The 27,420-nt window shown below is 49.8% G+C and overlaps 1 protein-coding gene across 5 annotated transcripts in view; it reads right to left on the minus strand.

Annotated features, from left to right (window-relative positions):
• Positions 1 to 27,420, minus strand: part of LOC144829111 (cyclic AMP-dependent transcription factor ATF-7-like) — a 741,502-nt gene that overhangs the window by 58,920 nt on the left and 655,162 nt on the right. For all 5 annotated transcript variants that reach the window (XM_078687923.1, XM_078687948.1, XM_078687956.1 and 2 more), the window contains 3 exons: positions 25,430 to 25,579; positions 24,973 to 25,170; positions 4,776 to 4,884 (listed from right to left, as the gene is read on the minus strand). In XM_078687923.1, the coding sequence (XP_078544049.1) occupies positions 4,776 to 4,884; positions 24,973 to 25,170; positions 25,430 to 25,579 (457 nt within the window). The remainder of the gene's footprint in view (positions 1 to 4,775; positions 4,885 to 24,972; positions 25,171 to 25,429; positions 25,580 to 27,420) is intronic.

Below are 27,420 nucleotides of genomic sequence, written 5' to 3' on the forward strand. Positions count from 1 at the left end.
GGAGATGCCTTTCGTGATCCGCTAGGCATCAACAACTGAGTTTGTCCGCCCTGGCACTCAGAGAACCTGCCAGGTGTTGAACCACCAGGGTTATTTCCTGCTGTTCCAGCCATGTCCAGAGACGCAGGGCCTCTCAGCAAGGAGTCCACGACACCACCCCCGCTTGTTGCAGTACCACAGGGTGGTGGTGTCGTTCGTGAACACCTGCACTAACTTCCCCTTGACAGAGGGAAGAAATGCCTTCAATGGCAATCGAATCACTTGAGGCTCCAACAAACTGATGTGGAACCCGGACTCCACCGAAGACCAGTGTCCCCTGATCTTTACCTCTCCCAGAGGGCTGCTCCATCCCAGAAGTGATGCATCTGTCACGACTGAGATCTGGTTGGGGAAAGGAGAGGTGTTTGTCGCTGACCCAATCGTGGTTCGTTAACCACCACGGCAGATCTCTCGCAGTTCCTACTAAGATCTGGACCACGCCCGTGAGATTTCCCCGATGTTGTGCCCACAGGAACCTCAGGTCCCACTGCACAGCCCGAATATGCCACCAGGCATGCTTTGCCAACAGGATGCAGGCAGCCATGAGGCTCAACAGCTTCAGAGTCAGTCTCAACAAAATCCAGTCTAGAGTCTGAAGCATTGGCATCATAACCTGAATATCCTGGAGTCGCTGCTTAGGAGGATAAACCTGAAACTGCATAGTGTCCAGAACAACCCGATGAAAGGGGGTGCCTGAGAAAGTGTCAGGTGTGACTTTGGCAAGTTTATAGAGAACCCCAGCCAATGCATGAGGTCAGCCGTAGTCTGAAGGTGGGAGACGACTGCCTGGGGCCAAAATGCCTTCAACAGCCAGTTGTCGAGGTAGGGGAAGACTGACACCCCATAACCTGTGCAAATGAGCTGCGACCAACGCCATCACCTAAGGAACCCCAGAGGGGCACTGGTAAGGCCGAAGGGGAGCACAGTAAACTTAAAGTGCTTGCGGCCTACCTTGAACCGCAAGTAACGCCGGTGGCTCGGCAGGATGGGGGTGTGAAAATACACATTGTGCAGGTCTAACACAGCCTTCTTGGTCTAGGGCAGACAAGTCCGGAGCTAAAGTGAGCATCTTGAACTTCTCCTTCTTGAGGAAGAGATTGATAGTCCAAAGATCTAAAATAGGCCGCTACCCTTTGTTCTTCTTCGGAATCATAAAGTAGCAGGAAGAACAGCCACTGCCTACTTCTGAATCCGGGACCCTCTCTATAGTTCCCTTGGTCAGAACAGCTGTAACTTCCTCTTGGAGCAATTTTAAATGATCCTTTTAAATGAAGGGATTGATTTAGCAGAATGGGAGGAGGAAAGGAAAGGAACATACTAGCCCTCCTGAATGACCTGTAAGACCCAGCTGTCCAATGTTACGAACATCCAGTGGGGAAGATGACATTGGATTCTCCCACCAATTGGAGTGGTCTGGTCTTGCAGAGTCAGACTAGGAGTGCTTGGAGGCTGCGGCTGCCGAGGGCAGGGTGGCAGACTACTTTTGGCTTCCATTCCGTGCCCATGTCCCGCACAACTTGGGAAGTCTGCAGAGGAGGGTGGCTGGGATAGGGCTGACATGGCGGAAAACCCTCTCAGTCGCCACAAAAGGGGCAAAAGGTAGACTGGCCACGAGGAGTAGAAAAGAGGTCCAAGGATCTGGTCATAGCTCGAGGGTTCTTGAACGGCACTAGGGCTGAGTCTACCTTTTCCCCCAAAAAGACGGGTTCCATCAAACGGCATGTCCATCAAATTTGCCTGGACATCACCGGAGAAGCCAGTTGTCCTAATTCAGGCGTGGCGCCACAAAGCCACTTTCAATGAAATTGCTCTGTCTAGTGAATCAGTCATGCCAAGGGCACACCTTATGGCGAATTTTGCGACATCTCTCCCGTCCTTAACCGCGTGAGAGCACTGCCCAGGCCTCCTCCGGGACTTGTGGCAGCACTTGTGCAATCGTCTCCCAAAGGGAGTGGAAGAAATGGCCCAATAAGCATGTAGTATGCACCGACCGCAATGCCAGGCTGGAGAAAGAAAACATCTTCTTTCCAAATGATTGCAGCCTCTTGGATTCCCTATCCGGAGTGGCGGAAGGGAACGCGCCCCGGGAGGTAGAAGCCTGCACCACCAAGCTTTCAGGGATGCGGTGTTGGCTGAGGAACTATGGGTCACCTGGAACTGAGCGATGGCGGCGTGCAATTGTCCTATTCACAGGAACCCCTGTGCAAGGCTTGGACCACGTGCCTGGAAGGATATGAGTAAGTTCCTCATTGAAGGGCAGAAGGGGTGGAAGCCCCAGGTTGAAGCACTTCGGTCAGTAGATTAGTCCTGACCTGCACAGAGGGCAACTCTAGTCCGAGGACCTCGGCTGCCCTCTTACCCACCACTCACTTTGCCACTGGATTTAAGCTAGCCTGGCTGATGAAGGGTGTTACCCAGAAACCGGTCCCAGGATGCTTGTTTCCGGTTCAGGGAAGTCCTGGCTGGGGGTATCTGAAAAGTTTCAGCGCTCCGTCCATCATCTCTTGTATTTGCTTTGTTCGCCCTAAGTTGGTAGGGTATGCCAGACGTGGGTCCCTTGCTCATTTTGCCACTGGATTCAAGCTAGCCTGGCTGATGAAGGATGTTGCCCAGAAATCGGTCCCAGGATGCTTGTTTTCGGTACAGGGAAGGCCTGGTTTGGCATATCGGGCTGGACTTATCCCATGAGGCACAGGGTCAAGACTGATTTGCATATAGCTGGGTCTGAACTGAGGTGGCGAAGTGAGCTAAATAATGATGATGGATTCAACCCAGATCTGTGACTGGGAGTGAGTGTCTGAAAAGTGTCAGCGCTCCGTCCATCATCTCTTGTGTTTACTGTTAATCACCATGGCATAAGATGCAGCCTCCTCCGTTGCCACAGTTGGTGGAGAGAGCATGCCAGTATCTGGGGAAGTGTCCAATCCACTGGTCTCCCCAAGTTCCCCATACAAGTCCATCTGTTCTGCAGAAACATCCTGGTGTTCTAAAGGGTTCATAGACCCCTCTTCCATTCTTCTCCCAAGCCTAAAACATCCTCAAAATGTTCAGGTGACAACATAGAATCTCTGGTTTCTGGCGACATCGGAATTGGCGTAGAGTAACGCCGTTCGAATTCGTGTCGTCGGGGGTAACGATGGGGCTGGCATCGCCGGTGCGCACCAGCAGCTCCAACTTCGGGTCTGACGCCAGGGAAGGTCGGGTTGGCACGACCGGCACCATCCCGGATTGGATCCCTGAGGCCCCACCAGCACTGTGGCTGAAGCCAATATAATCAAATCCGATGGGGCCCCTTCCAACACCGCGGGCCCGAAGGCTCACCAGAGGGGTTGACACTCTCAAATACGCGGCGCATGGCCGTGTAAAATCTTTAATTCAGTAGAATTGCTCCGGCTCCCGGAAAGGGAGGCGCTAAGTCAACCCTGGCTCCGCAGAACCTTGCCTAGAGCATCTGTGCTCCTTACCTCATTTGTTGACAGACAACAGTAGAGGCGAAGATGAAGTCTGCTTGGACTTCTTCTTGTGCCTCTTACTCGAGTGTCCTGATGGCCTTGAGTGGGACGAGGAGGAATTGGGGCTCCGGGAGCGATCCCGCGACCTCCTTTTCTTTGATCGGAACCGGGACATCTGCGGAATCACGCTAGTTGGTGTCGACTGCAGGCCCGTTTCACAGCCCGCTCCCGCAAGGCCTTCAGAGCCATAGCCCAACAGTCTGAGTACGCCTTCAAATCGTGGTCGTGCTCGAGACACTAGAGAACAGATGAGGTGGGGATCGGTAACCGACATCATACGGTGACAGACCCGTACGGTTTGAAGCCTGTCTTCATCGAAGACCTCCTCGCACACAATGTTGAAAAAATTCCCAAGTCAACAAAAAGTCAAAAAAGAACTGTCAAAAAGCGACAGAGGAGTAGCTCTTCCCGGATCAGAGCTTTACTGGTGCGGAAAGAATTGATGTCTGCATGACTGGATGGCGCCTATATAGGTGACCGCAATGTCACACGGAGCCGAATGGAGCCACCCGACGGTGTGAGCAAGGGGTATTGCTCGAGTAAAAGTTTCCAGATCCAGCCAGACGCCTGAGAAATTAAAAGTTAAGAGATCTGCAGCTAGAAGTCTCTATCAGATGGAGAGTGATGTCCACGGGAACAGATCCTGGGGCAGGCTTGCGGCCGGTCTGTAGAGCACGAAGTGGACCGAGATCGACAGGAAGTCTTGGAAGACTGTGACATCAGCACTGCTAGGAGCTTCATTCGGCGTTCCCTCAGTGCCTACGGGCAAAGTTGGAGACAGGAGACGCCATTCTCTGAGTCATGGTCCTCCCCAGGCACCACATACAGATAGAGTGAGTGCCCATGGCAGACATTTGTCTTCCACAGGACCAACAAGGCTTGAAACCCGAGGACATGATTAGTTGTTTGAAAGCACAATGTTCCATTCGATGAAAACGTCAAAATAGGCCTAAAAACGACAACCGCTTACCGGATCCACATTGAAGGCATGGAAAAGAAGAAATTGACATCAAGGCATCGGGAAGGGGCATATATGGACTCAGTTGACGCCACAACCAGTGGTTGACGTCACTATGGAGTCGCACGATATCCTTTAATGACGAGCAGAAGTACTGCTGAAAATTGTTTCCAGATCCAGTCTACTGCATGCGGAGAATTCAAAGGTAAGGAATCTGCAGCTACATATCTCTATCATATCATGATTTGCTGAGATAGGAGACTCACCTAGATAACCCTGTGTTTTCTTCTGCAAGGCAGTCACTGGACAGTCTTTGTGGGCCAGAAGTAATTGTTTCAGCTGAGCCACTTCATTCCTGAGAAGGGTAACTTCATTCTGTAACAGAAAGAGAGAAGGTGTAAGTGGGTATTAAGGGTAGAGTTTGTGTAGACAGGGAATTTACAATAGGACTATGAAAGCACACATTAATGTCAGCAAAGTACTACACTGGATTTGGATTTTTTCACAAGTCGACGTTATGTAGTCAAGGTGAAAGTAAACACTATAGATCACCAAACACTTATGTTCCATATTTCAGAACTTGATGTAAACATTTGTCGGTAATGTATTAGGCTACTTCTTGTTATGTAATGTAGACATGAAGCAAAGCAGCAGAATTGGATGCATTACCTGCAATGCTGATAAATTCAAACAAACCAAAAGGAAGGACCTGTAGTAGTTTGAAACTTTGTGCATGGAGGGGCAGGAAAAGTGTACATGTTTAAGGGTAGAAGGGCAGCCAACCAGATGTCTTCCTGTGCACAAGAAGCTACAACAACACAGCTAGGTTATAAGCACTGTTGAATGCCATTGAACAGGGGACCATGCCTTAGTTACGACAGGTAGCGAAGAACCCACTCATTCCCACATCATGCGTATAAAATGTAACCGTGATGTCACAGGGTAGCAGGCTGAACGTATTAGCAGAGTACCCAGCAAACAGGGGTTTTACACATAAGATAAGCCCCAAAAACACAGCTGATGGGATATCAAGAGAATGGTGAGGATGTTAAGGTGTCTCACTTTGTGGCAGGCTATACAAAACAATATTATGAGTGCAATGAATCTGCTGTGGGGAGATATGTAGCAGCATTTTTCCATGCTAACTTTAACGAGGAGCCTGGAGCAACAGATGGATACAAAGCAGAGAGCTGAAGGCACAGAACAATCAGGAGAGCTGAAGGTATTAAAACATTAGTGCAAGCTGGGGGTAACCAGGGGGAACAAAAGAAACAAGGAGGGTAGAGGAAGATACCATGAGGAATTTGTGTAGTTGAAAGTTTCACAAGGGGACTTCACGAGATGCAAGAAATAGGGGATCTGGTTGCAAGTGAGAAGGACGTGGTACTGGAGACTTGAGTGGAAAGGAAACAGTTGCTAACACAAGAGAAGCTTGAAGAGCAACAGAAAGGTGAGAGGTCTGAGAACCACCAGAGTGGTAAAGGGAGAGGAGGTGAAGGAAAGAAGCTGCAATAGAAATGGCAGCCAAGAGACGGAGCATGTGTCACCACAGAAACAAGGAAAGGTAAAACACCGGAGCAACAGGAGCATTAGTGGGCATATGACCAATTGGGTATGATGGAGGCAAACAGCAAGACTGGCATCTGAAGGAAATACAGCAAGGAGAAGCTAGAGAAACCAGAAAAAGAGGGAGAGTAGCAATCATCAGAGCCACTGGAGAGGAGCCAGTGACACCTGGGTAGCATAAGCGGTGGGAGCACGACCACAGAATAAGTTGTTGCAGGCATCAGAACAGCATGGATGGCTGAAAGAGGCACATGAGCATCAGGGTCAGTTGCAGGCAACAGAGCAACATGAAGACCTTAAAGTCCCAGAGTAACAGTCGAGCTGAAGGCATAAATCATTAGAGCTATAGGGACAAGGGCAAACGTTTTAACAAGTGGCGGGAGAGCATAAGGATGCCAAGAAGATGAAAAAACAATACATGTTGTAAGAAAGGAGCACCTACTGGAGGCCGCAGTGACATTGTAAACTGAAGGTGTAATGAGAGAAGTTGTAAGCTCAACAAACTGAGCTGGATTAGAGTGCAGCAGTACATTACACTTGTGACAGGCAATTAGAGCTGGGGTAGACAGCAAAAAGACAAAAGGATCATTATGAAATATAGCGCTCTTGTGGGCAATACAGATCACATTTGCTGTGCAATCAAGAAAGCACCAGACATATGATGTGGTGCCTTATACCTTTTGGTAGCTTAAAGACAATATGAAACCACATTCACAAAATGGTCGGTGCTCATCGAAGAGAGACATTGGACATTTTAGAGATGCTGTAGCTCCCTAAAATACGACTACACAGGCCTGAAAATGCTAGGAACACTGGCATCCATAAGGTCCTGTGAAATACTGGAGGCCTGAATTATAGCTTGGTACAGGGTACTCTGTCGCAAGCGTGAAGGAGTATCCTGCCTGCCTAACAATTGTTCCTCCCGCCTTGTTTAGAGATGGGACCTTAAGTATTCTGTTCACAGAGCCCCCTTTGGCACTTTCCATGCAATGTTCCCTAAAACAACCCAATAGAGTAGGGGCCGTCGGAGGAAGGACAATACACCGCTCAAAACATAACTTTTTCCGGTCTGTCATCGTCTGGAAAAACTTGGCGGTAATGGACTAAAAAATACTGAAACCTCATACCCTGGGAGAATGCTCCCAGGGGATGAGTGACATTTTTTGTTGTTCAGACTCAAACTCAAGCTTTGGGGGTTTGTTTCTGAAAAATACAATTAAAGTTTTATTTTTTTAATTTTTCAAAAACTTTTATTCAAAAGTACGGCATGTTACAGGTTACCAATCCATCAGATAGCATAATAACTGTTGCATTCACAAATGTAATTGACATCGCTGGATAATTATCAATCAAGATGTACCATGGTGCAGCATATCAACACGGGAGGTGTGGTTGTTTCAACAGGGAGAGGTGCAGGTAGTCTGACGGGAATCAAGGAAAGTGCATGTCGGTACCATCGTCAGCAATCTGGGCGTCATTGATACAGGAATCTGCTGAAGGTTCATCCGGGATGGCCAGTCGGTGTAGATAGGAAAGGAGAGGGCACCATATGTCTGGGGGTCTGTTTGCTGCTGGCATCAGTTGCCAGAATTAATTCGCCCAGGAGTGTCTGGCAGTGGGCTGGGTCATCTAACCAGCGCCTGACCTGATGCGCCGGTTTGCGACCCCAGTTTATAGCCACCCGGCGCTTGGCAAGCACCAGTAGCATCGCGATTAGTTTACAGTTAGCGCCCAAAATGTTTTATCGCGACCCAGGAGGCACAGTAGGGGGTCAGGGACAATGCGCTCTAGTGTGATATCGCTAATTACGGTGCACACCTCCAGCCACAATGCGGAAACCTTGAGACATAACCAGGGCAGGTGCACAAAGTCTGCGCCAGGAGCCGAGCAACGTGCGCATCTATCACTGTCCGTCAGTCCCATCTTGTGTAGCGATAGAGGGGTACGGTAGAGTCGGTTCAAATATTTCAAATGAATGAGCCGCAGACAATAGGGGAGAGACGCTTGGTTAGGTTGCAGCAGTACTGCCATTGCGCGGGGGAGAGGCCGCCTTCTAGGTCCACACCCCATGCGTTGCGGGCACGCTCTGTGTCTATGGGGGAAGCTGCCAGTGTGAGAGCGTATAGTCTAGTGACCATTTTTCACAGAGAGGCGGAGGACTGGACATATTCGAGTGCAGTGCTGGGCTGGGCAGCGAGTGGAAAGGCAGGATTATCGCTTTTACACGTTGCCCTGATCTGGTAGTAGAGTAGCTTGTCGAGCGGAGCTGCGTCTTTAGGAAGTGTGAGGAAGTTATTGTTGGGGTAAATGTCAGCATTGGTGCAGATACTCAAATCAGCTGCAAGGCGAGCCATGCCCGCTGTTTGCAGCAGGGGGAATGAGTGGTTGCTGGTGAGCTGCATTGAAGTTGTAAAGAGCGCATTGGCACAAGTGTATCTGCGTAACCCATCCCAAGCCCAAAGCACACATTCCACTGTGTCAAACTCGCCTCTGGGTATTTTGTGCGGTAAAAATAGTGCTGTCTGCAGAGGCCATGGAGAGGCCAAATCCGCCTCGACTGCCACATGAGGCTGAAAGGGTGTTGGGTGAATCCAGAAATGGAAAAAGCTGGCCTGGGCACACAGCACAGAGTTTAAAATCGCGAGTCCCCATACTGCTTCTGACCAAGGGTAGTGTAGAATGAGTTACTTACCTTCGGTAACGATGTATCTGGTAGAGACACAGTCTAGCCGCAGATTCCTTAACTTAGAATATCCCCAGGCGTCAGACTGGATCAGGAAAACTTTTCCGCAGCAGCACCTCTACGCGCCAGGGGTGGCGTCGCACGGCTCTGCCCTGACGTCGGCCACTGACGTGACGTCAGCAGAGCCATATATGATCCTCCCGGCGCGCGGACTTCAGTTTTTGTCGGGGAAACTTTTCCGCGCCACAATGCGGAACCACCACCAAAACCTATGAGACTATGGGATCAGTGTGCAAAAATTAAGAAAAATAGAATCATAAAGGACAGTGCCAGGTACTGTATCGTGAAAAGTAAAAGGAAAGAGCAGAGCATCGCTCTGAAAAGCAACCCCACAAATACAAAGGCCAAACCACTTGTGGAGGTAGATGAAGATATGAAAAAACAGCATGGCAGAAGACAGACAGCCTGCAACTATAATCTATAACCACGAAGGACAAGTCCAGAACATAGGATCAAGGAGAATTGCACCATAAGACAGCACCGGAAAGAGACGTCGTAACCCCAATAAAAGACCGATCAAATGTGGCAGATCCACCTAGACTTGAACCAATGGGTCGCAGGGGTGGTAAGAGACCCCAAGGCGACGGGGAAGGGGAGAGCAGGGGTGGGAAAAAACCTGAATAGATCCCACACCGTACAATCCAGGCACAGGGTTGGAAAGGACACATGACATATGAGCATACCGCCAAATCACATGAACGGGCGGAGTAGAGCAATGAAAACATAATCAACATTTTGTGTCTGAGTGAAGTAAAAATGTCACCCTGTAGAGAGGTCAAGCCACCCGGAGGGAGGCGAGGATAGAAAACCCAACCTGAAAAGGTCCTCGCAGAACGGAGAGGGCGGGCGTTAAGGAATCTGATGCTAGACTGTGTCTCTACCAGACGCATCCTTACCGAAGGTAAGTAACTCGTTCATCTGATAGAGACATCTAGCCGCAGATTCCTTAACTTAGAATAGATACCAAAGCCATACCCAAAGAGGAGGTGGATCTGCGACTGATCCCCATGAAGTTCCAGAGGGAACGTAGCCGCCAACAAGGTGGAGAACACTGTGGGGACCGCAAGCCAGGGCAGCCACACCAGATCATGAAACTCATAAAAGAGCGGAAAACATGGGGAGGCAAAGGCACCACAAGCAGTTCAAGAACAGCATGAAAACCCCCGTATGTATACCGGGTGAGAGAAAGAAAACACATACTAGATATGTAGGTGTGAAAAGGATAGTGCATGACTTCGCCAGAAGTCGAACTGAACCTAGGGTCTGATAGATATGCAGGATCCGGCATGCCGACCGTAATTAAGACCAGAGAGATGGCAACTGGTATGACAGACTTACCGGTGCAGTATGCACAACAGAGGAAAGAAGCACTGTGGAAACCTGCACCACCTAAAATACGTGCAACCGCAATGGCACAATGCCAACCTACAGCCAGAAAGTGCTGGTGGTACTAGAAACAGAAAACACACCAGTACATAATCGGTCTGTCAGAGACATGTGAAAGGGCCGACAGCAACCAGTAGAAGCGCCCAAAACAGGACTTACAGGAAGAATGAGTCAAGCGAAAGACCAGAAGGTACATAAGCAGACCATGTGGACACTAGAACCACAAGAGGTATAGCAAAGACCCTCCTGTAGGTTAGTGTGAGCAGCCTAGATACGAGACACAATAGCAAGAAGGCAAACGGCAAAAAGGGTGCCAGGCAAGCCGGACACCTATATAAGAGCTCGTAGCACAAGCAGACTGGGTGACGGACCAGGAACACTGCATGAAGGAAAGTTGCCTGCAAGATTCCACTGTGTAAGAGCACAGCAGATTTCGAATAAGAAGAAAGACGCTAAAAAATGAAGCGTAATACAATAATAGACTATGTGGAAGCAGAACTGGACAGGACAATGCCCAGGGCCGTAAGTGACATCCGCCCATCGCCCGGGAGTAGCACCAGTCCCTCGCACTACAGAGGAAAAGATGGAGCTAGTCACAATAGTGGAAACAGTTAGGACCAACCTAAAGGTCCCGGGACCCAAGAAGCGTGTATCCTGAAGATAACACTCCCCTTGAGAGTGTTACAGTATGAAACCAAAGCAGAAGCATGGAAAACACCTGTGCGGAAGCAGCAGGGAATGTGGAAAAACCAGCTTTTGAGAAAGTGGGCAGAAAACGAGGCCATAAGACAATGTACAGCAGAGACGGACATGGTAAATCTGCTACCTTGAAAGACAAACCCAGTAAAGGCTGACCATAAAAGCAACAATGCAAACAACATATGATAGCAGACATACCAGAATGCACCCAAGTTTGCGCCAATAGTAATAAGCGTGCTGCACAGCGGCTTTAGACTCTGGCGGAAAACGAGGGCAGGGCGTCAGCTGTGAAAGAACTGCGCCTGAACTGAAGGGAAGATGTGCCCTGAGAGAAAGTGGTCGTCAAAAGAAGAGCAGCCATCATAGACAAGAGGATTACTGCAACACTGAAAAAACAGAAACACCTTGTCGCACAAGTTACTTACCTTCGGTAACGATATATCTGTAAGAAACAGTAGTTAGTATTAGATTCCTTACCTTAGAATATCCCCAGGCGTCAGACTGGATCAGGACATTTTTGCGTAGCAGTACCCTTACGCGTCGGTAGGCGTCGTTGGCGCCGGGATGACGTCGCTGGAGTACTTAGACGCCGCCCTCGCGCGCTGACGTCAGTTCTTATACACAGCTTTTCCGCGCCAGAAACGCAGAGCCAAGATAAAAACTAACACTGGTGCCATGAAACTAGGGCCCTGAAAGGGGATGACCTTAACCCTAGATATCGGTTCGCAGAACGGGGAGGATGGGTGGGGCGGTAAGGAATCTAATACTAACTACTGTTTCTTACAGATATATCGTTACCGAAGGTAAGTAACTTGTGCATCTGAAAGAAACAGGTTAGTATTAGATTCCTTACCTTAGAATAGATACCCCAGCAATACCAACCCCGGTGGTGGGTCTGCAAACCAATAATCACACCAGAAAGTCCTGGAGGACGGAACGGCCAAAGAAGCCATCCCTCCGGACTTGGCTGTCCAGGCAGTAGTGTCTTGCGAAAGTGTGCAGCGAGGCCCACGTAGCTGCCTGACATATGTCCTGCAAGGGGACTCCCCGGCCCAGGGCAGTAGTAGCCGCCGTGGCCCGAGTGGAATGGGCCCTCAGCCCAACAGGAGGTTCCTTTTTAGCCAAAGAGTAGCATGCCTTGATGCACAACACGACCCACCGAGAGATGGTCCGTTTGTGCACCGCCAGTCCCTTCTTAGCACCCAAGTAACCAACAGAGTTGGTCATCCACCCGGAACTGGCGTGTGCGATCCAGATGGTATGAGAGCGCACGTTTTGGGTCCAGACGGTGGAGCCGCTCTTCCTCTTTAGAGGGATGCGGAGGCGGAAAGAAGGTGGGCAAGGTGATGGACTGCCCGATGTGGAAGGCTGTGACTACCTTGGACAGGAAAGAGGGTCTTGTCCGCAACACAACCTTGTCCGGATGGACAGAAAGGAAAGGAGGTTTAGAGGAAAGAGCCTGGAGCTCACTCACTCTCCTGGCAGAGGTGATGGCAATCAGGAAAGCAGTCTTAAGTGTAAGAAGACGGAGAGGACAGTTATGAAGCGGCTCAAAAGGAGCGCACATCAGGTAAGTGAGAACCAGGTTCAAGTCCCACTGGGGCATCACGAAAGGAACAGGGGAGAACATATGAGTGATGCCCTTCAAGAATCTGTTAACAATCTGGGACTTGAACAAAGAAGGCTGATCAGGTAGCCTCAAGAAGGCGGAAAGGGCAGAAAGGTAGACCTTGATAGTGCCCAGAGCAGAGCCCTGCTGGGCAAGAGAAAGAAGGAAGAGGAGAACCTCAGAAAGGGGGACAGAGAGTGGATCCACAGCCTTTGCTGTGAACCATGCTACAAATCTGTTCCACCTGCAGGCGTATACCGACTTTGTGGAGGGACGCCTGGCTGCCAGAATCACATTACTAACTTCAGGAGGCAAGTCAAATGGCCTCAACTGCCGCCGCTCAATCTCCAAGCATGGAGGTGGAGACTGGACAGGTTCGGGTGGAGGACTGTCCCCTGCTGCTGCGACAGAAGGTCCTCCTGAAGAGGCAGACGAATCGGGGGATCGACAGACATGCTTAGTAGCTCTGGATACCAATATCTTCGTGCCCAGTCCAGAGCCACAAGGATAACTTGGGCCCGGTCGCGCCTGATCTTCTTCAGCACTCTGGGTAGAAGTGGTATAGGCGGAAAGGCGTATAACAGACCGCTGCTCCACTCGCGTCGAAAAGCATCTCCGAGCGAGTGCCGCCTTGGAAATTCCAACGCGCAGAACTGATGACATTGTGTGTTCTCTTCGTGGCGAATAGATCTAACCAAGGCGCTCCCCACTGCTGAAAGAGACCTTGCGCCACGTCCGAGTTCAGACGCCATTCGTGATCCATCATGCACCGACGGCTGAGTTTGTCCGCCCTGGCGTTCAGGGAACCTGCCAGGTGTTGAACCACCAGGGTCATGCCCTGATGTTCCAGCCACTGCCAGAGGCACAGAGCCTCCTGGCATAGGGTCCACGACCCCACCCTGCCCTGTTTGTTGCAGTACCACATGGCGGTGGTGTTGTCCGTGAACACCTGCACTACACTCCCCCGGACAGAGGGGAGAAATGCCTTCAGTGCAAGTCGGATCGCCCGCAGCTCCAAAAGGTTGATGTGGAGCCGGGACTCCGCCAGAGACCAGAGGCCTCTGATCTCCGCCTCTCCCATGTGGCCCCCCCCAGCCCTGGAGGGACCCGTCCGTCGCAACTACGTGCTCCGGTTGGGGTAGGGAGAGGGATCTGCCGCTGACCCAATCGCGGTCCGTGAGCCACCACTGCAACTGTCTTGCAGTGCCCTCCGAGATCAAGACATGGTCGAACAAGTTGCCCTGATGCTGGGCCCACTGAAACTTCAGGTCCCAATGCAGAGCCCACATCTGCCACCGGGCTTAATGACCCACAGGATGCAGGAGTCCATCAGCCCCAGAAGCCGCAGCATCAACCTGACCGAGACTCGGGATAACGGCTGAAAGATCGGAATCAGAGCCTGAATATCCAGAACCCGCTGTTCGGGAGGATAAACCCGAAACTGCGCCGAGTCTAAAACCGCTCCAAAGAAGAGGTGCTTCTGAGAGGGACACAGGTGTGACTTCGGCACATTGATGGAGAACCCCAGCAGGTGCAGGAGGTTGGCCGTAGTCTGGAGGTGGCTGACGACTGTTTGGGGCGAGCCCGCCTTCAACAACCAGTCGTCGAGGTAGGGGAATACTGAAACCCCTAACCTGCGCAGATGAGCTGCGACCACCGCCATCACTTTCGTGAACACCCGTGGGGCGCTGGTAAGGCCGAAGGTGAGCACGGTAAACTGAAAGTGCTCGTGGCCTACCGTGAACCGCAGGCAACGCCGTGGGCCGTCAGGACGGGGATGTGGAAATAAGCGTCCTGCAAGTCCAACGCTACCATCCAGTCTCCCGGGTCCAGGGCAGCTAAGACCTGAGCCAGTGTCAGCATTTTGAACTTCTCCTTCCGGAGGAAGCCGTTGACGTTACTCAGATCCAAGATAGGGCGTAGGCGCCCTTTGCACTTCTTGGGTACCAGAAAGTAGTGGGAGTAACAACCACACCCTACTTCTGGCCCAGGAACGCGCTCGATGGCCCCTTTGGCCAAGAGAGCCGTAACTTCCTCTTGTAGAAGTTTCAAGTGATCCCCCGACACGCGGTGGTACTGCGGTGGCATGGCTGGAGGGGACTCCTCGAAGAGGAGGGAGTAGCCCCTTCGGACGATTTGCAGCACCCACCTGTCCGATGTGACAGTACGCCAGTGGAGGTCGTGATGGCGAACCCTGAATCCCCCCCCCACTGGCGTCACACGGGCCTGAAAGCACGGACTAGGAGGGTTTTGAGGCGGATGCTGCAGGAGTAGGTGTGGACTGGCCTCGCCGTTGTACCCGACCGCTGCCACGGCGATTTCCACGTCCGCCACCGCGCTGGATGGTAGTCTGCGGCCGTGGCTGGCAGGACGTGTGGGGGTGCCCCTTCCTTGGCCACGAAAGGGGCGAAAGGCAGCCGTTTGCTGGCGCAGGGCCGAGAGGCCCAAGGACTTGGCCGTAGCCCTGGAGTCCTTAAAGCGCTCAAGTGCATGGTCTGCCTTGTCGCCAAAAAGGCGACGGCCATCAAACGGCATGTCCATAAGGGTGTTTTGGACATCAGCCGAAAAGTTGGCGGACCTCAACCAGGCGTGGCGATGAATCGCAACCGTCGTTGCCATCGCTCTGCCTAGTGAGTCCGTGGTATCCAGCCCACACCGGTTGGAATACCGTGCCGCGTCTCGACCCTCCGCAAGGGCTTGGGCGAGTTTAGTCCGGGCCTCCTCCGGACATTGTGGCAGCAGGTCCGCGACCGTGTCCCACAGAGAGTGGGTGTAACGGCCCAAGAGGAATACAGTGTTGACTGACCGCAACCCCAAACTCAGGGAGGAGAATACCTTTTTCCCGTATTGCTCATACCTCTTGGAATCCCGATCGGGGGTAGCAGTCGGGAATGCGGTCTGGGAGTTAGAGGCCTGCATGACCAGGCTCTCGGGGGTGGGGTGGGTGGACAGGAAGCAAGGGTTGCCCAGAGCCGGCCAGTGGTGCCTGGCCACGTTCCTGTCTACAGGCGGACCTGTAGCGGGCTTGGACCAAGTGCCCAGAAGAACGTCTGACAAGTCCTCACTAAAAGGCAGCAGAGGCTCGGCCGAGCTTGCCTGCGGTTTAAGGACCTTAGTGAGGAGGTTAGTCCTCACGGTCGCGACGGGGAGCTCAAGGCCCAGGGCCTTGGCAGCCCGCGTCAGAACCACACTATAGGCAGCCCTATCGGGCGAAGTGTCCAGACCACTGGCCTCCCTAAGCTCACCTGTCCAGTCCTGAGAAGACGGACACTCACGTGCCAGAGAGTCCTCGGACCCATCCCAATCCTCCTCGTCACCAATCACCTGGTACTCAGGTTCGAAGGATGGGGCCGGGTCGTAGAAGTAAAAGTCTCCCATCGGCGTTGAGAGTGGCGCCGCTCCGACGCCTGACCCGAATCGAGGGTAGGACCGGGGACGGCGGAGTCTTGAGGCGACACCCTAGGGTCCGGCGCCGGCGAGGTTGACCAGCGACGACCCGGATCCGGAGCCTGATCCGGCGGGGCCCTGCGGCGTCAGGATCATAGTCGCCGACGGCGTCGGGGCCGAAGCACCCGGCCCGCGTGGGGACCCAGTCGGGCCGCTTGGCCCGAAGGCGCCGCGGAACCCGACGGAGGAGCGAGCGACCTCATGGCCATGAGGAAGGACTCGATCTCCTCCGGCGTCGTGTTCTGCCCAGGGACCAGCGGGTATGGAGCAGGCCGCGACGCCTGCGGCTCCAGCGTTGCCACGGGGGCGGTGTCGCCCGAACCACAGGCCGCGTCGTGCGAGCGTCGGGGGGAGTGAGAAGAACGATGGCGCCTCTTCAACTTCTTGTGCCTCTTACCTGAGGACGTCGAGCCCGAAGACTAATGACGACTCCCGGAACTGTGGTGACTCCGGGCCCGCGACCGGTCCCTCGACCTCCGTGACCTCCTTCCGGTCCGGGACCTCTAGCAGCGCGGGGCTGACTGATGGAGCTCGAGTCACTTGCAGGACCGCTCCCGTCTAGCTTTGGACGTCAGGGCCCGGCAGTCGGAGCAGGACTTGTCGTCGTGGTCGGGCCCAGACAGTGAAGGCACCGGCGATGGGGGTCGGTAACCGACATCAGTCGGCTGCAATCGACGCAGGGTTTGAGCCCGGGCATCCCTACCGGCACCGTCGGAGTCGAGAGACTTCGAAAGATGATCAAAAAGGATCGAAAAAGTTAGTCAAAAATTGACCAGGGTCCAACTTTTTCCGGATCGGCGCTTTCTGGCGCGGAAAAAAGAAGAACTGACGTCAGCACGCGAGGGCGGCGTCTAAGTACTCCGGCGACGTCATCCCGGCGCCAACGACGGACGGGGAGCCGCAGACGACGCCTACCGACGCGCAAGGGTACTGCTACGCAAAAGTTTCCGGATCCAGTCTGACGCCTGGGAATATTCTAAGGTAAGGAATCTAATACTAACCTGTTTCTTTCAAATATGGCGGAACAAACGCTTACAATAACTGGGCACTAAGCAAGAACCCGTTTTTTTTTGTGTGAAATCAAACCAACAAGGCAACATCGCCTATGCAGAAGAATAACATATCAAAAGGCAGGAAGTCGTGCCGCAAGATTTACGGTAGCCCAGACAAGAGTCGGGAGACCGCCAAATCCGCGTGGTGGTCATAATGGTCAACGCCATTGAATGGCAGATCTCTAAGAGCATCCCGAACATTGTCTGGGAAACGACTGTCGCCCAGCCATGCATGGTAGCGCAAAACCACAGACCGAGCAAGAGCCCGTACCACTGAGTCAGTTGCGTCAAGGGAAGATTTGGGGGGGGGGTAGTAGTAAATCGCACCATTCACATGCCATCGAGCAGAAGGTGAAGTAATTCTGCTCGCGGCCCTTCTGGAAGAGAAGGAAGAAGGCTCTCGACCAAGTCCCAAAGGGCATAGGATGCGCGTGCGAACACGCAAGGCTTAATTAATGCGCGGATGCCAGCAATGGAAGAGGCAAAAAGCTGCCGACCACACATGTTCAACTACCTAGACTCCCTGGTGGAAGGTAATAATGGCAAGGGGGAGGAAGACTGCAAGTCAAAAGCCGCCTGAACAACGAGGCCCTGAGCTCTAGGGCGAAGGGACAGGCAGAGTGGATCACCCGGGGCAGGACAGTGTCGATGAGCAATGGCCCGATCAACGGGGTCACCAGAGGAAGGCCTCGTCCATGTTCCAAGCATGATGTCAAACAAAGATGCGCCAAGGGGCAGCAAAGGCTCCCCCTCAACAGGTTCCATGTGGAGAAGATCCAGTAAAGGATCAGAAGGCAGGGAAACCACAGGGGGCTGAAATCGAAGAATAGCTGCCGACCTGTGAATAGCCCGTGCGTAGGAAGAACTAGCCTCAGTTGCCGTCCGGGAAGGTGACAATAAACCGTCTGTAGGAGACGGTTGGAAATTAACCCTGTGAGATGTTAGCCTGGCATATGATGTCCACTAGTTCTAGTGGGCACCTTGCACCAGTCTAATCGACCCTTATTGATGGTGGTTGTAAAGTCAACCTTATAGAAAGCTATCCTAGGGGTAGCAATGGCGAGCAGTCTCCAGGCTAAGACTTCAGAGAGCGAATTAAGCGAGTTGTTTTATCAATTATAATCCCTTGAGTACCAAATGAAAGCACACCACACAAGGTATATATCAAATATATATGTATTTATTCTAAACACAACCCCTCTGCACTCTTTATGAGGTCAGAGGTAAAAGTACAATACAAGTTACTTAATTAGCATACGATAAGTTGCACAGTATACGTTTTGCCCTAGGGGCCTCACAAACCATATACTAAAATAGTGGTATAAGAACCACGTGAGAATTAGAAAGCAGGCCTGGGGCCTGTGGAATCGCTGGGGCTACTCTAAACAACCAAAGGTTAGAATGTAGGAGGCCCACGGGAGACGCGTGCAGTGTCTAAACACAGCCGCGGGTTACCATTGACTTTCTATGGGAAACAAACAAGTTACAAATTTACAATTTTAGGACACTTCTAAATGAACTACGATGGAATCCTTTTAGACTTAGACACTAGGAGGGTCAATAACCTCGAGACTACCAGAGCACTCGTGTTACCTCACCCACGGAAGCCGGGTGCATAGGTCTCTTTTGGTGTCGGGTTTTGTCGTCAATTTCAATGGAGATCTGCAAAGAAGTGCTGCAGGCGACCAGAGGAAAAGTGTCCGGGTGGATCCAAGGGTGGATCGAAGATCTGAAGAACCTAAAAGCAGAGGGGACAGAGTCTGGGCCACTTGCCAGTGACCAGGGCGGCGATAGAAAGATGCCACCAGATGTCAGCTGATTTCAGGTGAAAAGGTGAAGTTTGTCTCTTCAGCCACGAGGACCAGGAGGCGTCGACGACGACCAGGAGCTGGATTCGAGCTGTCCCACGAAGGATCTAGTTGACTGCGGTGTCGGTATCCGGATTGGACCCAACAAGCCTTGGCAAACGCAACCCACGCAGGATGTCGAGATGGGCTTCGGTGCAGACCAGGAAGGTCTGTGGAACTTATCCTTTGCAGGGAAGGTGGAGCAAGCCTGGAACAACCAGGAAAGCAAGTTGAAATAAAGGATTGTCTTCTTGAGGGCTCACTAGCCAACTGACTAGGAACTGCGAAGAAGCGGTGAGCGGAAATGCACAAAGCGAGCCCACGGGCCACTCATGGAGTGTGGAGCTCTGAGCTTTGGTGCAAAAGGTGCTCGGGTCTGGGGCTTCAAGCACCCCAATGCACAACTTCGGGATACCTCGGGAAGTCGATGCAGGTAGCAAAATTTAGGATGTCCAGGAGTTCCAGTCCCACGTCTCTCCTGTCCGCCACGGGTCTCAGCTTTGCAGTGAGCGAAGGTCGGGTCAGAGATGTCTGGAAGTCCGGGTGCTGTGTCGCAGATTCCTCGGGATCTGGCGGGAGCCTAGAAAATGCAGACCGGCAAAGATGCTTTTGGGGCCTGTTTTAACAGGGTGGTCACTCCTTGACCACAAGGGAGATGTTGCCGTCTTTCAGTTGAAATGGAATGTCAAAGGTCCAGGATATATGTTTCAGAGTTTCGTCCAGGGTAATCTAAAGTTTAGGGGTTGGACTAACTTTAAGGTCCCTCCTACGGGTACACCGCTTCCCCTTTGTCCAGTTTCGCGCCAGAGCTGGGGCTGTGTGCCCCAGCAACCGGTTTGAACTGGGAAATGCATGGAGTACCTAGTGTGTCCCAGGCAGTGTCTGAAAAGCTTTCACTGAATGCAACCCTCCCTGCCCCAATACACTAAAGCCTGTCTGTGGAGGTGCCAGCACCTCCCTGGACAAGAAACCTATTGTCCAAGCCTCCCCTGCCGGACTTTCGTCCAGCAGCAGGAGGGCAGACTTGTGTCTGTGGCAGCAGCATCCATTCTGTGATGATGGGGCTCTGTTTAACTATAACCGGTTAAACCAGTAACTACATGTCTTCTCCATCTAGAAGTGTGGAATTCTACCCCGCCGCCAGAACTAGCGTGTACATCCGTGTACGATGTCAGGGTGGAGCCGTGCTGCGCCGCCCCGGCGCGCAGAGGTGCTGCTGCAGAAAAGTTTTCTGGATCCAGTCTCATGCCTGGGGATATTCTAAGTTAAGGAATCTGCGGCTAAATGCCTCTATCAGATAGAACATCTTAAACGATTTTGGGTTGACGTCCTGCCCAGATCAATGAGATAGTGTTGGAGCGTAGTATTTTTGAAAAATTGGGACGTGAGAGGGATGGGGATATTTTAAAAAAGGTATAAGAATTTTTTGAGCACGATCATTTTTACAATAGCGATAAGCCCGGCTAGTGATAGAGGAGGAGTTTTTGCCACATGCGTATCTTAGTTTCAAGCAAGTCCATTACTTTGCTAAACTTGGACCTCCATAATTCGTCAATATCTCTGCTCAACCAGATACCCTGGTATCTGGTGGGGCCATTCGCACAGATGACTGGATAGTTTGTTGTGAATGGCTTAGTGGCATCAGTGAGGGGGAAAAGAACGGATTTGCTCCAGTTGACCTGAGCTCCGGAGAGGCAGCCGAAGCAGATAACCTCCCTGGTTGGGGGGGGGGGGGGGGGGGGGGGGGGAGGTAGTATTCCAAAGTGTTTGACACCTTACACAACATGTTTTGATAGAGCCAAACCAAAGTTAGCATTAACCGCGAGGATTATAATGCACTTAAAAGTATATGTGTGACGGGGCGGCGGGGCGCCACTGTGAGGAATACGGTGAGGAACATGATGCTTCACGAGACTGGTGGTCAGCTGTTCCCTTGTCACCCCTTTCTGTTCCCATTCAACAGCCTACCTCCCCTTATCCGAAGGAGTGGCCACTTGCAAACACTGAGCACCGTTGTGGATACGAGGACGATAAAGGACAAGGCGCCTTTAATTCCGCCTTTCAGGAAGACAAGACTACGCCCATCTGGAGCGTCACGAAGCCAAAAGGAGGAGGACCCTGGATGACATCGGACGGCGTTTCCCCGGAGGAAGAAGGCATTACGGAGTGTAGAGTGAGAGCGGAATCGAAGAGTTGCAGAGAAGACGAAGAAGAGGCCAACGTCTCGGTGAATCGCCCCGCCACGTTCCCGCGGGAGGAGCGTGGCTAACAAAGGTACGGGGCAGAGTTGCGGGTTTGGGTAGGTCGGAGTGGCCAGCCTATCGACTGACAGCCAGTGTAAATAAGTGTACAGTCTCCTTGTTCCTTTCCCCTCACGAGCACGAAAGGCACAGTACCATCTGATGTAAATACACTCCGTACTTGGTTTCCCTCACTCCCGGCCCAAATGTCCTACGCTGGACATCCCAGTGATTGCTTTTCTTTTTCCTTTCTTTACGGCCCCGGCTTATACGGAGGACACCGCCTGTGAAGGATATTGCCGAAACCTCCGGTCTGGCGGAAACACCTCCCCTGCGTGGCCGAACCACCCTGGAACTCCCAGCTTTCCCCAAGGGCGTAAGAACGGAGCCGGACGAGTTTGCCCGAATAAGACTCTCTAGCAGGAGAAGAAAAGCTTACATGAAAATAAAACCCTCCTTAAAATCATTACTCCAAGTTTCAGACTCAGTTCCTTCTACACCTCCTGCTCCCGCCCCTGTACAATATGGTATGGCTATATCATAGAACAGCTATAAGGAGTTGGTTCCGAAAGCTGCAGAGGGGCTCAGCTCATGCTAGGGCACCCTCTCACATAAAACCAAGCACTCTGCCTCAAGGATTGTCAAGGCCTGCCATAGGAGTGAATTATAGGTGTATATATGTCTATATGGAGTAGTTTCTGTCCTGTAACTCCAGTTCTGTAGTAGGGGTATCTCTGTTATAGTCATAATCTAGTGAATAGTCCCGCCCATGTGCGTGGACCCCGGTCCACGCACATGGGCGGGACTATTCACTAGATTATGACTATAACAGGGATCCCCTACTACAGAAAGAAGATTTTTGCAGAATATCCATACATTCCTGTGGAAGGCTGAACCTTAACCTCTGGTGCCAGGTCACTAGATTGAGCTGCCTGGGGTCTGGAGTTTAGTTGTATGTGAGAAGGTGTGGCCTAAAAAAACATGGTATTTATCTGTACACTGTGGTTGTTCAGTATCGACATCTTTCATAGATTTACAAGCTTAAATCTTATCCATTGCCATGGTGGGAGTTCCAAGGTAATTATAACAAGCAGTGCTATGCATAGCATACAGTCATAGAGAATTCAATTGACATTGTTAACCAATTCACATTGTATTAAAAGATCCAAACTTCAACCATTCAGAGAGAAAACCCTGAAGCACTCTTCCCTTGCAGCGTTATCATACCTCAGATTTCGAGCACAAGTGTAAAAGTTAATAGTGTTATAGGTATACAGAGAGGTGAATCCAAGGGGAGGTGGGAGGATCGTATGTGAACCTATGAAAGATTTCATACTGGAGAACCAGTGTACAGGTAAGTAACTTGTTTTTTCACCAGTATTGAATTCTTCATAGATTGCCATGCTTGAAGCAGACTAGTTAGCAGTATTGAAGAGACAAAAGGCGGTGGGTATAAACAAACCAATCTGCACAAATAAATAAACATAATAAAAGCAGTCAACTTATAAAACTGGTAAAAACAAAGTTTGCATATATATAGTAAGCAAAGGTGAGAATGTCACTCTACAACCTTGTAAAATGCTATAGGAATTCAATAAAAAGATTTTTGTGCCTTACTAGAAGAGGCGTGGTAATACTGCCTGACAAACAGCAGCATCCGTCTTCCAAGATAATTCCAGATAGTAATGCTTAGTGACGGTATGGACATCCTATTACATTGCTGCTCTGAAAATGTTCGGCAGAACAACCAAGAGTAAGTAATGGTATGGTCTATATTTGAATACCCACATTGTCACTGATTAAGAAGGGTGCAGGCAATTGTCTTGTTTTATTGATTTACAAAAGGTCCAGCCCGCCCCTGTCCCGCTTAAGGACCTAACTCCTTTGGGTTTCAAAGCCTCATTAGTGTAGGCAGAAAAACCTTCTGCCAAAAACCAAATCAGAACAGTGGGGAGCCACATAGAATTTAAGAGGCAGCATTAAGAGACGAAACTTGTTGCACCCCACATGGAAGTGTTTTCAATGACATCAAAAAAGTGGGAGAGAACTGTTTGAGAGTGGTTCTCATGGAAAAGGTGCTACACATCCCAAACTCTGCCTTACAATCTAACCTTCCAGAGGCAGTCTAGAAGTATGCTATGAGAGATGTATGAAAGGCAGTGGAGGAAAAGTCCTGTGGGGCCATGTGGCTGCCCTACTGTTGCCTAACATAATAATGATCACCTGTGTGGGGGGAGAACCTAGAAAAGGTTCATGCTGCAAAGCCTATATAAAGCAATTGCAGCTAGAATGCAAGAGAGTTGAACATTGTATCCTTAGACAATGTCATATAGATAACAGGTAGTTTACAGCAGGAAAATGTATGGTCATTTCCTGTAATCTCTTCTGGCCTGTAAACAGAAACTAATGAATGCTGTATACCAAAGAAGGTATGGACTAACCATTACATTACTTAACACAGTACTAGCCGTGTATCATGATATTGCATTAAATTACAGAATCCCACACCATTGGAGAAACCACCAGGATACTGATGAGGGACTGGAGGACATCTTCCCCAATTTAAGAAGCATGCATTCTCCTAAATCATCATTCTGGGCTGTACATCTGGCTAAGGCAAGAGGTCAGCCTTACTAATCTACCATATGATCATACCCACACACATATGGAAGAAGACTGGCTTATAGCAGGCAATGTGCAGCACGTTCTGAACTCCTCCTGACGGACATCTGTGTTTTATTTGGTCTGCATCACAGTCTTGGGAATTCTCAGTGCCTTTGACAGGAGCAATGGCTGGGTAACAACTCAAAATCTAACCCCAGTCAGGGGAATTACACAAAGGGTCCTCTTAAACATGCACACAGGCAAACACACATACACACCATTGCCCTGTGCCTAGCTAAAATATAGTTTCTCAGCTACTGATAATGACTTTAATAAGGCTGAAAGAACTGCTAGCAGCATGGTTGTCATGGCAACCATATACCAAGAGTTATGGCTAGAAACATTATGTCTAATGGAGTAGGCCAGGATGGGATAGTGAATGTTCCTTTCAATTGGAAAGTCCAGTTAAGCAATTCTAAAGAAAATGTCCTAACTGGGTGTAAGAAAGGAAGCTGCATGTCAGCACCTTATCAGCTGTTGTCTAGACGTCACAAAAATAAGACAACTACCAGCAATTAGTAGAGAACCAGTCAATGGATGAAGTTCCCCAGGCATTAGCATAAACACAGCTTTATTCGCATTTTTCTTGACAAACACAATGGATTGTTCCCAGTTACCAAGGTTCAGAGTGTACTGTCTGGTAGCACCAGATGATGCTGGGGCGCCTGCTGACATTTCTATTTTGCTTGGCGGAGACCAATAACAATACCCTTTGTTTCTTTCTGTGGAGAAAGAGGATTAACTTATCTGCTCCCATTGGAGTAACCTAGCTTTTTCTTGAACTTGCAAGGCAGGCCTGTCATTGAGGACTTGGTCATCTGGGTTTCATTGCAAAATGGTGTACTTCTATTCATTTTGACTGGTCTACTCCAGTTTTGCTATTCCTAGTCAGGAAACCTTATTTTTTTCAAACATGAATGCTGCCTTAAAGGTACTATCTTTAAATACATTTGAAACCTTGCCACCACAAGAGTTCAACACCGCAAAATATTTGTGCTCGTAGAAACCATTTTTTAGCTTCACTATCTCAAAATAGAGCTCTTTACTTCATTCCAAGGTTTGACCTATTTCGCTGCGATTCTATGAGCCTCTTTCATAGTTTAGAACGTCGCTGTGGCCTAGTTGCTCCCCTAAAATTTGGAGAGCTGTCGGCTCAATATTACATACTGGTAATATACTACCCAGTGATCCTGCTTGGCTTATTACTCACGCTCAGCTGGACATTCTGTGACGTTAATTCCTCTGCTTTCTTTTCTAGCGATGAGACCCATACTTTGCGCTTTTGGCGGCAGCGTGAGGCAGCAGCTCTGTTTCTCTCCAAAAAACGCTGACGACGATCGTCTGCATCTTCCTCAGTGACCCGTCTTCTTCTACCACCAGTGCTGGCAGTGGGCTGAGCTGGAGAGACCTGATTGTGTTAGAAAAGTAAGCATTATGGAGTTGTTGATGGAAGGCTAGTGAAATAGCTTATCAGATAATCAATGATTCATTTTGGACTGAATGAGTGTGAAGTTTAAGAGTAAAACAGTGAAAGTGTAAACATAAAAGTTGAGAGTGTACGCAGACACTAAATACTGTAATAGTATTTACGAGAAGAGCATTAAGGCAGGATTTAAACAGAACATTTCAATGATACATTATATTAGTAGTCAAGGTGTACTTCAGACCTGTGGCTGTGCTGGAGATGGTGCATCAGGATGCTGCATCAAGACCTGACCTTGCTCGGGATGATGGGTTATCATCGTGCTTGCAGATGACATCATCATACCACCATTGAGAGTCGATGACACCTGCTGGTTTAGTGTTGCTTTAAGACGCTGTAGTAACAAAGTAGGTTGTTAAAGGAAAAAGACTACATATGTTCTGCAAAACACTGAATGCTGCTGAAGCTACTCAAAAGTATTTTCATTCCTGCTGAAGTTATTTCCCAACTCTGGTGAGTGAGTGTTAACCACTTTCCACTATACTTTTAAAACGTTCTTACCTCATAAAACCAAACTGCAGATTGGTGGATATCTAGGTGCTACCATGTTAGGTGATTATCAATGTGTTCGAAGAGCATAATTTACGGGTTACTGTACACATGCACCCAGTCAAACAAGTATCAAACACTGTTGTGTGAGCTGGTTATCCAATTAAGTGCACTTCTGAGCTCGATTTTAATAGCCTAATTTGATGTAGGCATCTTAAGACTTTATTCAGAAAATCGACCAAGACATAGCTAACACATGCATTAAAACAAAAAGTTTGATATTTTACATCACAAAGACAATGGAATACAATCTCATTGCACAAAATACAAATTAAAATATTTCATAACAATCCTCAAGAGTTTAGCATGCAATTCTGAGATTACAGTTCTGAAAATTTACATTATTAAATTAACTCAGTGTGTGCCGATGATAATTCAGAACAAGTATTTAATAAAATACTTTGTCACTCGCAGGCTACCACCATTGTATGTGAAAGTTTGGCATATGCTGGCCTAGTTCAACTCTAACAGCTAGAATATTCAGAAAAATATCAGTCTTTCTCACCCTCACATTTTCTAACAACCCAGATACTTGTGAGTAGCCTTGATTCTGTCTTTGTGTCCCCTACAAGCTTCCCGAAATTCATATTCCCAAGGCTGTTTCTTAATTCTCAACTGCAATCTCCGACTATCTTGTGGCTATTCTTCACTTTACCATCCATTCCATTTCCCTTTTCTTGCACTTATAGCACAGTCACTTCTTAACTGATGTTTCACAGACTGACATCTCTTTACTGTTCTGCAGACCTCTATGTCCAGTTTGCCACTTTTTCAATTAGCAAATTTGTTAACATTCCTCTTTTACCACCCAATGTGCCTTTTGGGTTGCACTTTTATTGTCCGACTGTCCTTACCAACCAATTTTTCACTGGACTTCAAATTTCTAACAAGAGTTTTACTGCATTTCCAAACCCATTACTCTTCTGTTTAATTTTTAATCACCCATGTATCTCTTGTTCCATTTCAGCATATCCAACCTGCCTATTGCTGCACTCCATCAACTCAAGTCTCCTTGAATGGGTAAGGAAAATGCTACTTGCCAGTATGCATCTGCATCTGTAGAGCTGCAGAGTTGTACACTATGCATAAATCGCCACCTAGTGTGGGCCCGGATGTTTGCAGTTTGTTGTTGTCCTGAAAAGTTCTTTGGAAATCACAAGATAGGTGACTCCTCCTTAGGACCACATTGCGCATGGGCATCGGCTCCATCCCCAGATTGTTTTTCGCCATTAAGGAAATGATGGAGCTTTGCAAGTACAGGAAGGATGCCTGTGTAATTTGTATCTAATTAAGATAATACTGGAACAGACAAGGATAGCCGGGGAGGCGGGTGGGCGTGTACAACTCTGCAGCTCTACATGCCAAGAACAGATGCATACTGGTAAGTAGCCTTTTCCGTTCGAGGCATATGAGCTGCAGATTGTACACTATGCATAGATTATATAGCAGTACCCACTCTTAGCGGCGACCACCCCAATCTGTTGTAGTAGTTTGGAATAATGTTTTGAGAACAGCCTGGCCCACATTAGCTTGCTGTTTTGTTTGCACATCTACACAATAGTGTTTTGTGAATGTGTGCAGTGTAGCCCACGTGGCTGCTCTGCAGATGTCGTCTAGGGAAATGTT

The sequence above is a fragment of the Lissotriton helveticus genome, chromosome 1_1 (genome assembly GCF_964261635.1).
Source record: "Lissotriton helveticus chromosome 1_1, aLisHel1.1, whole genome shotgun sequence".
Taxonomy (NCBI): domain Eukaryota; kingdom Metazoa; phylum Chordata; class Amphibia; order Caudata; family Salamandridae; genus Lissotriton; species Lissotriton helveticus.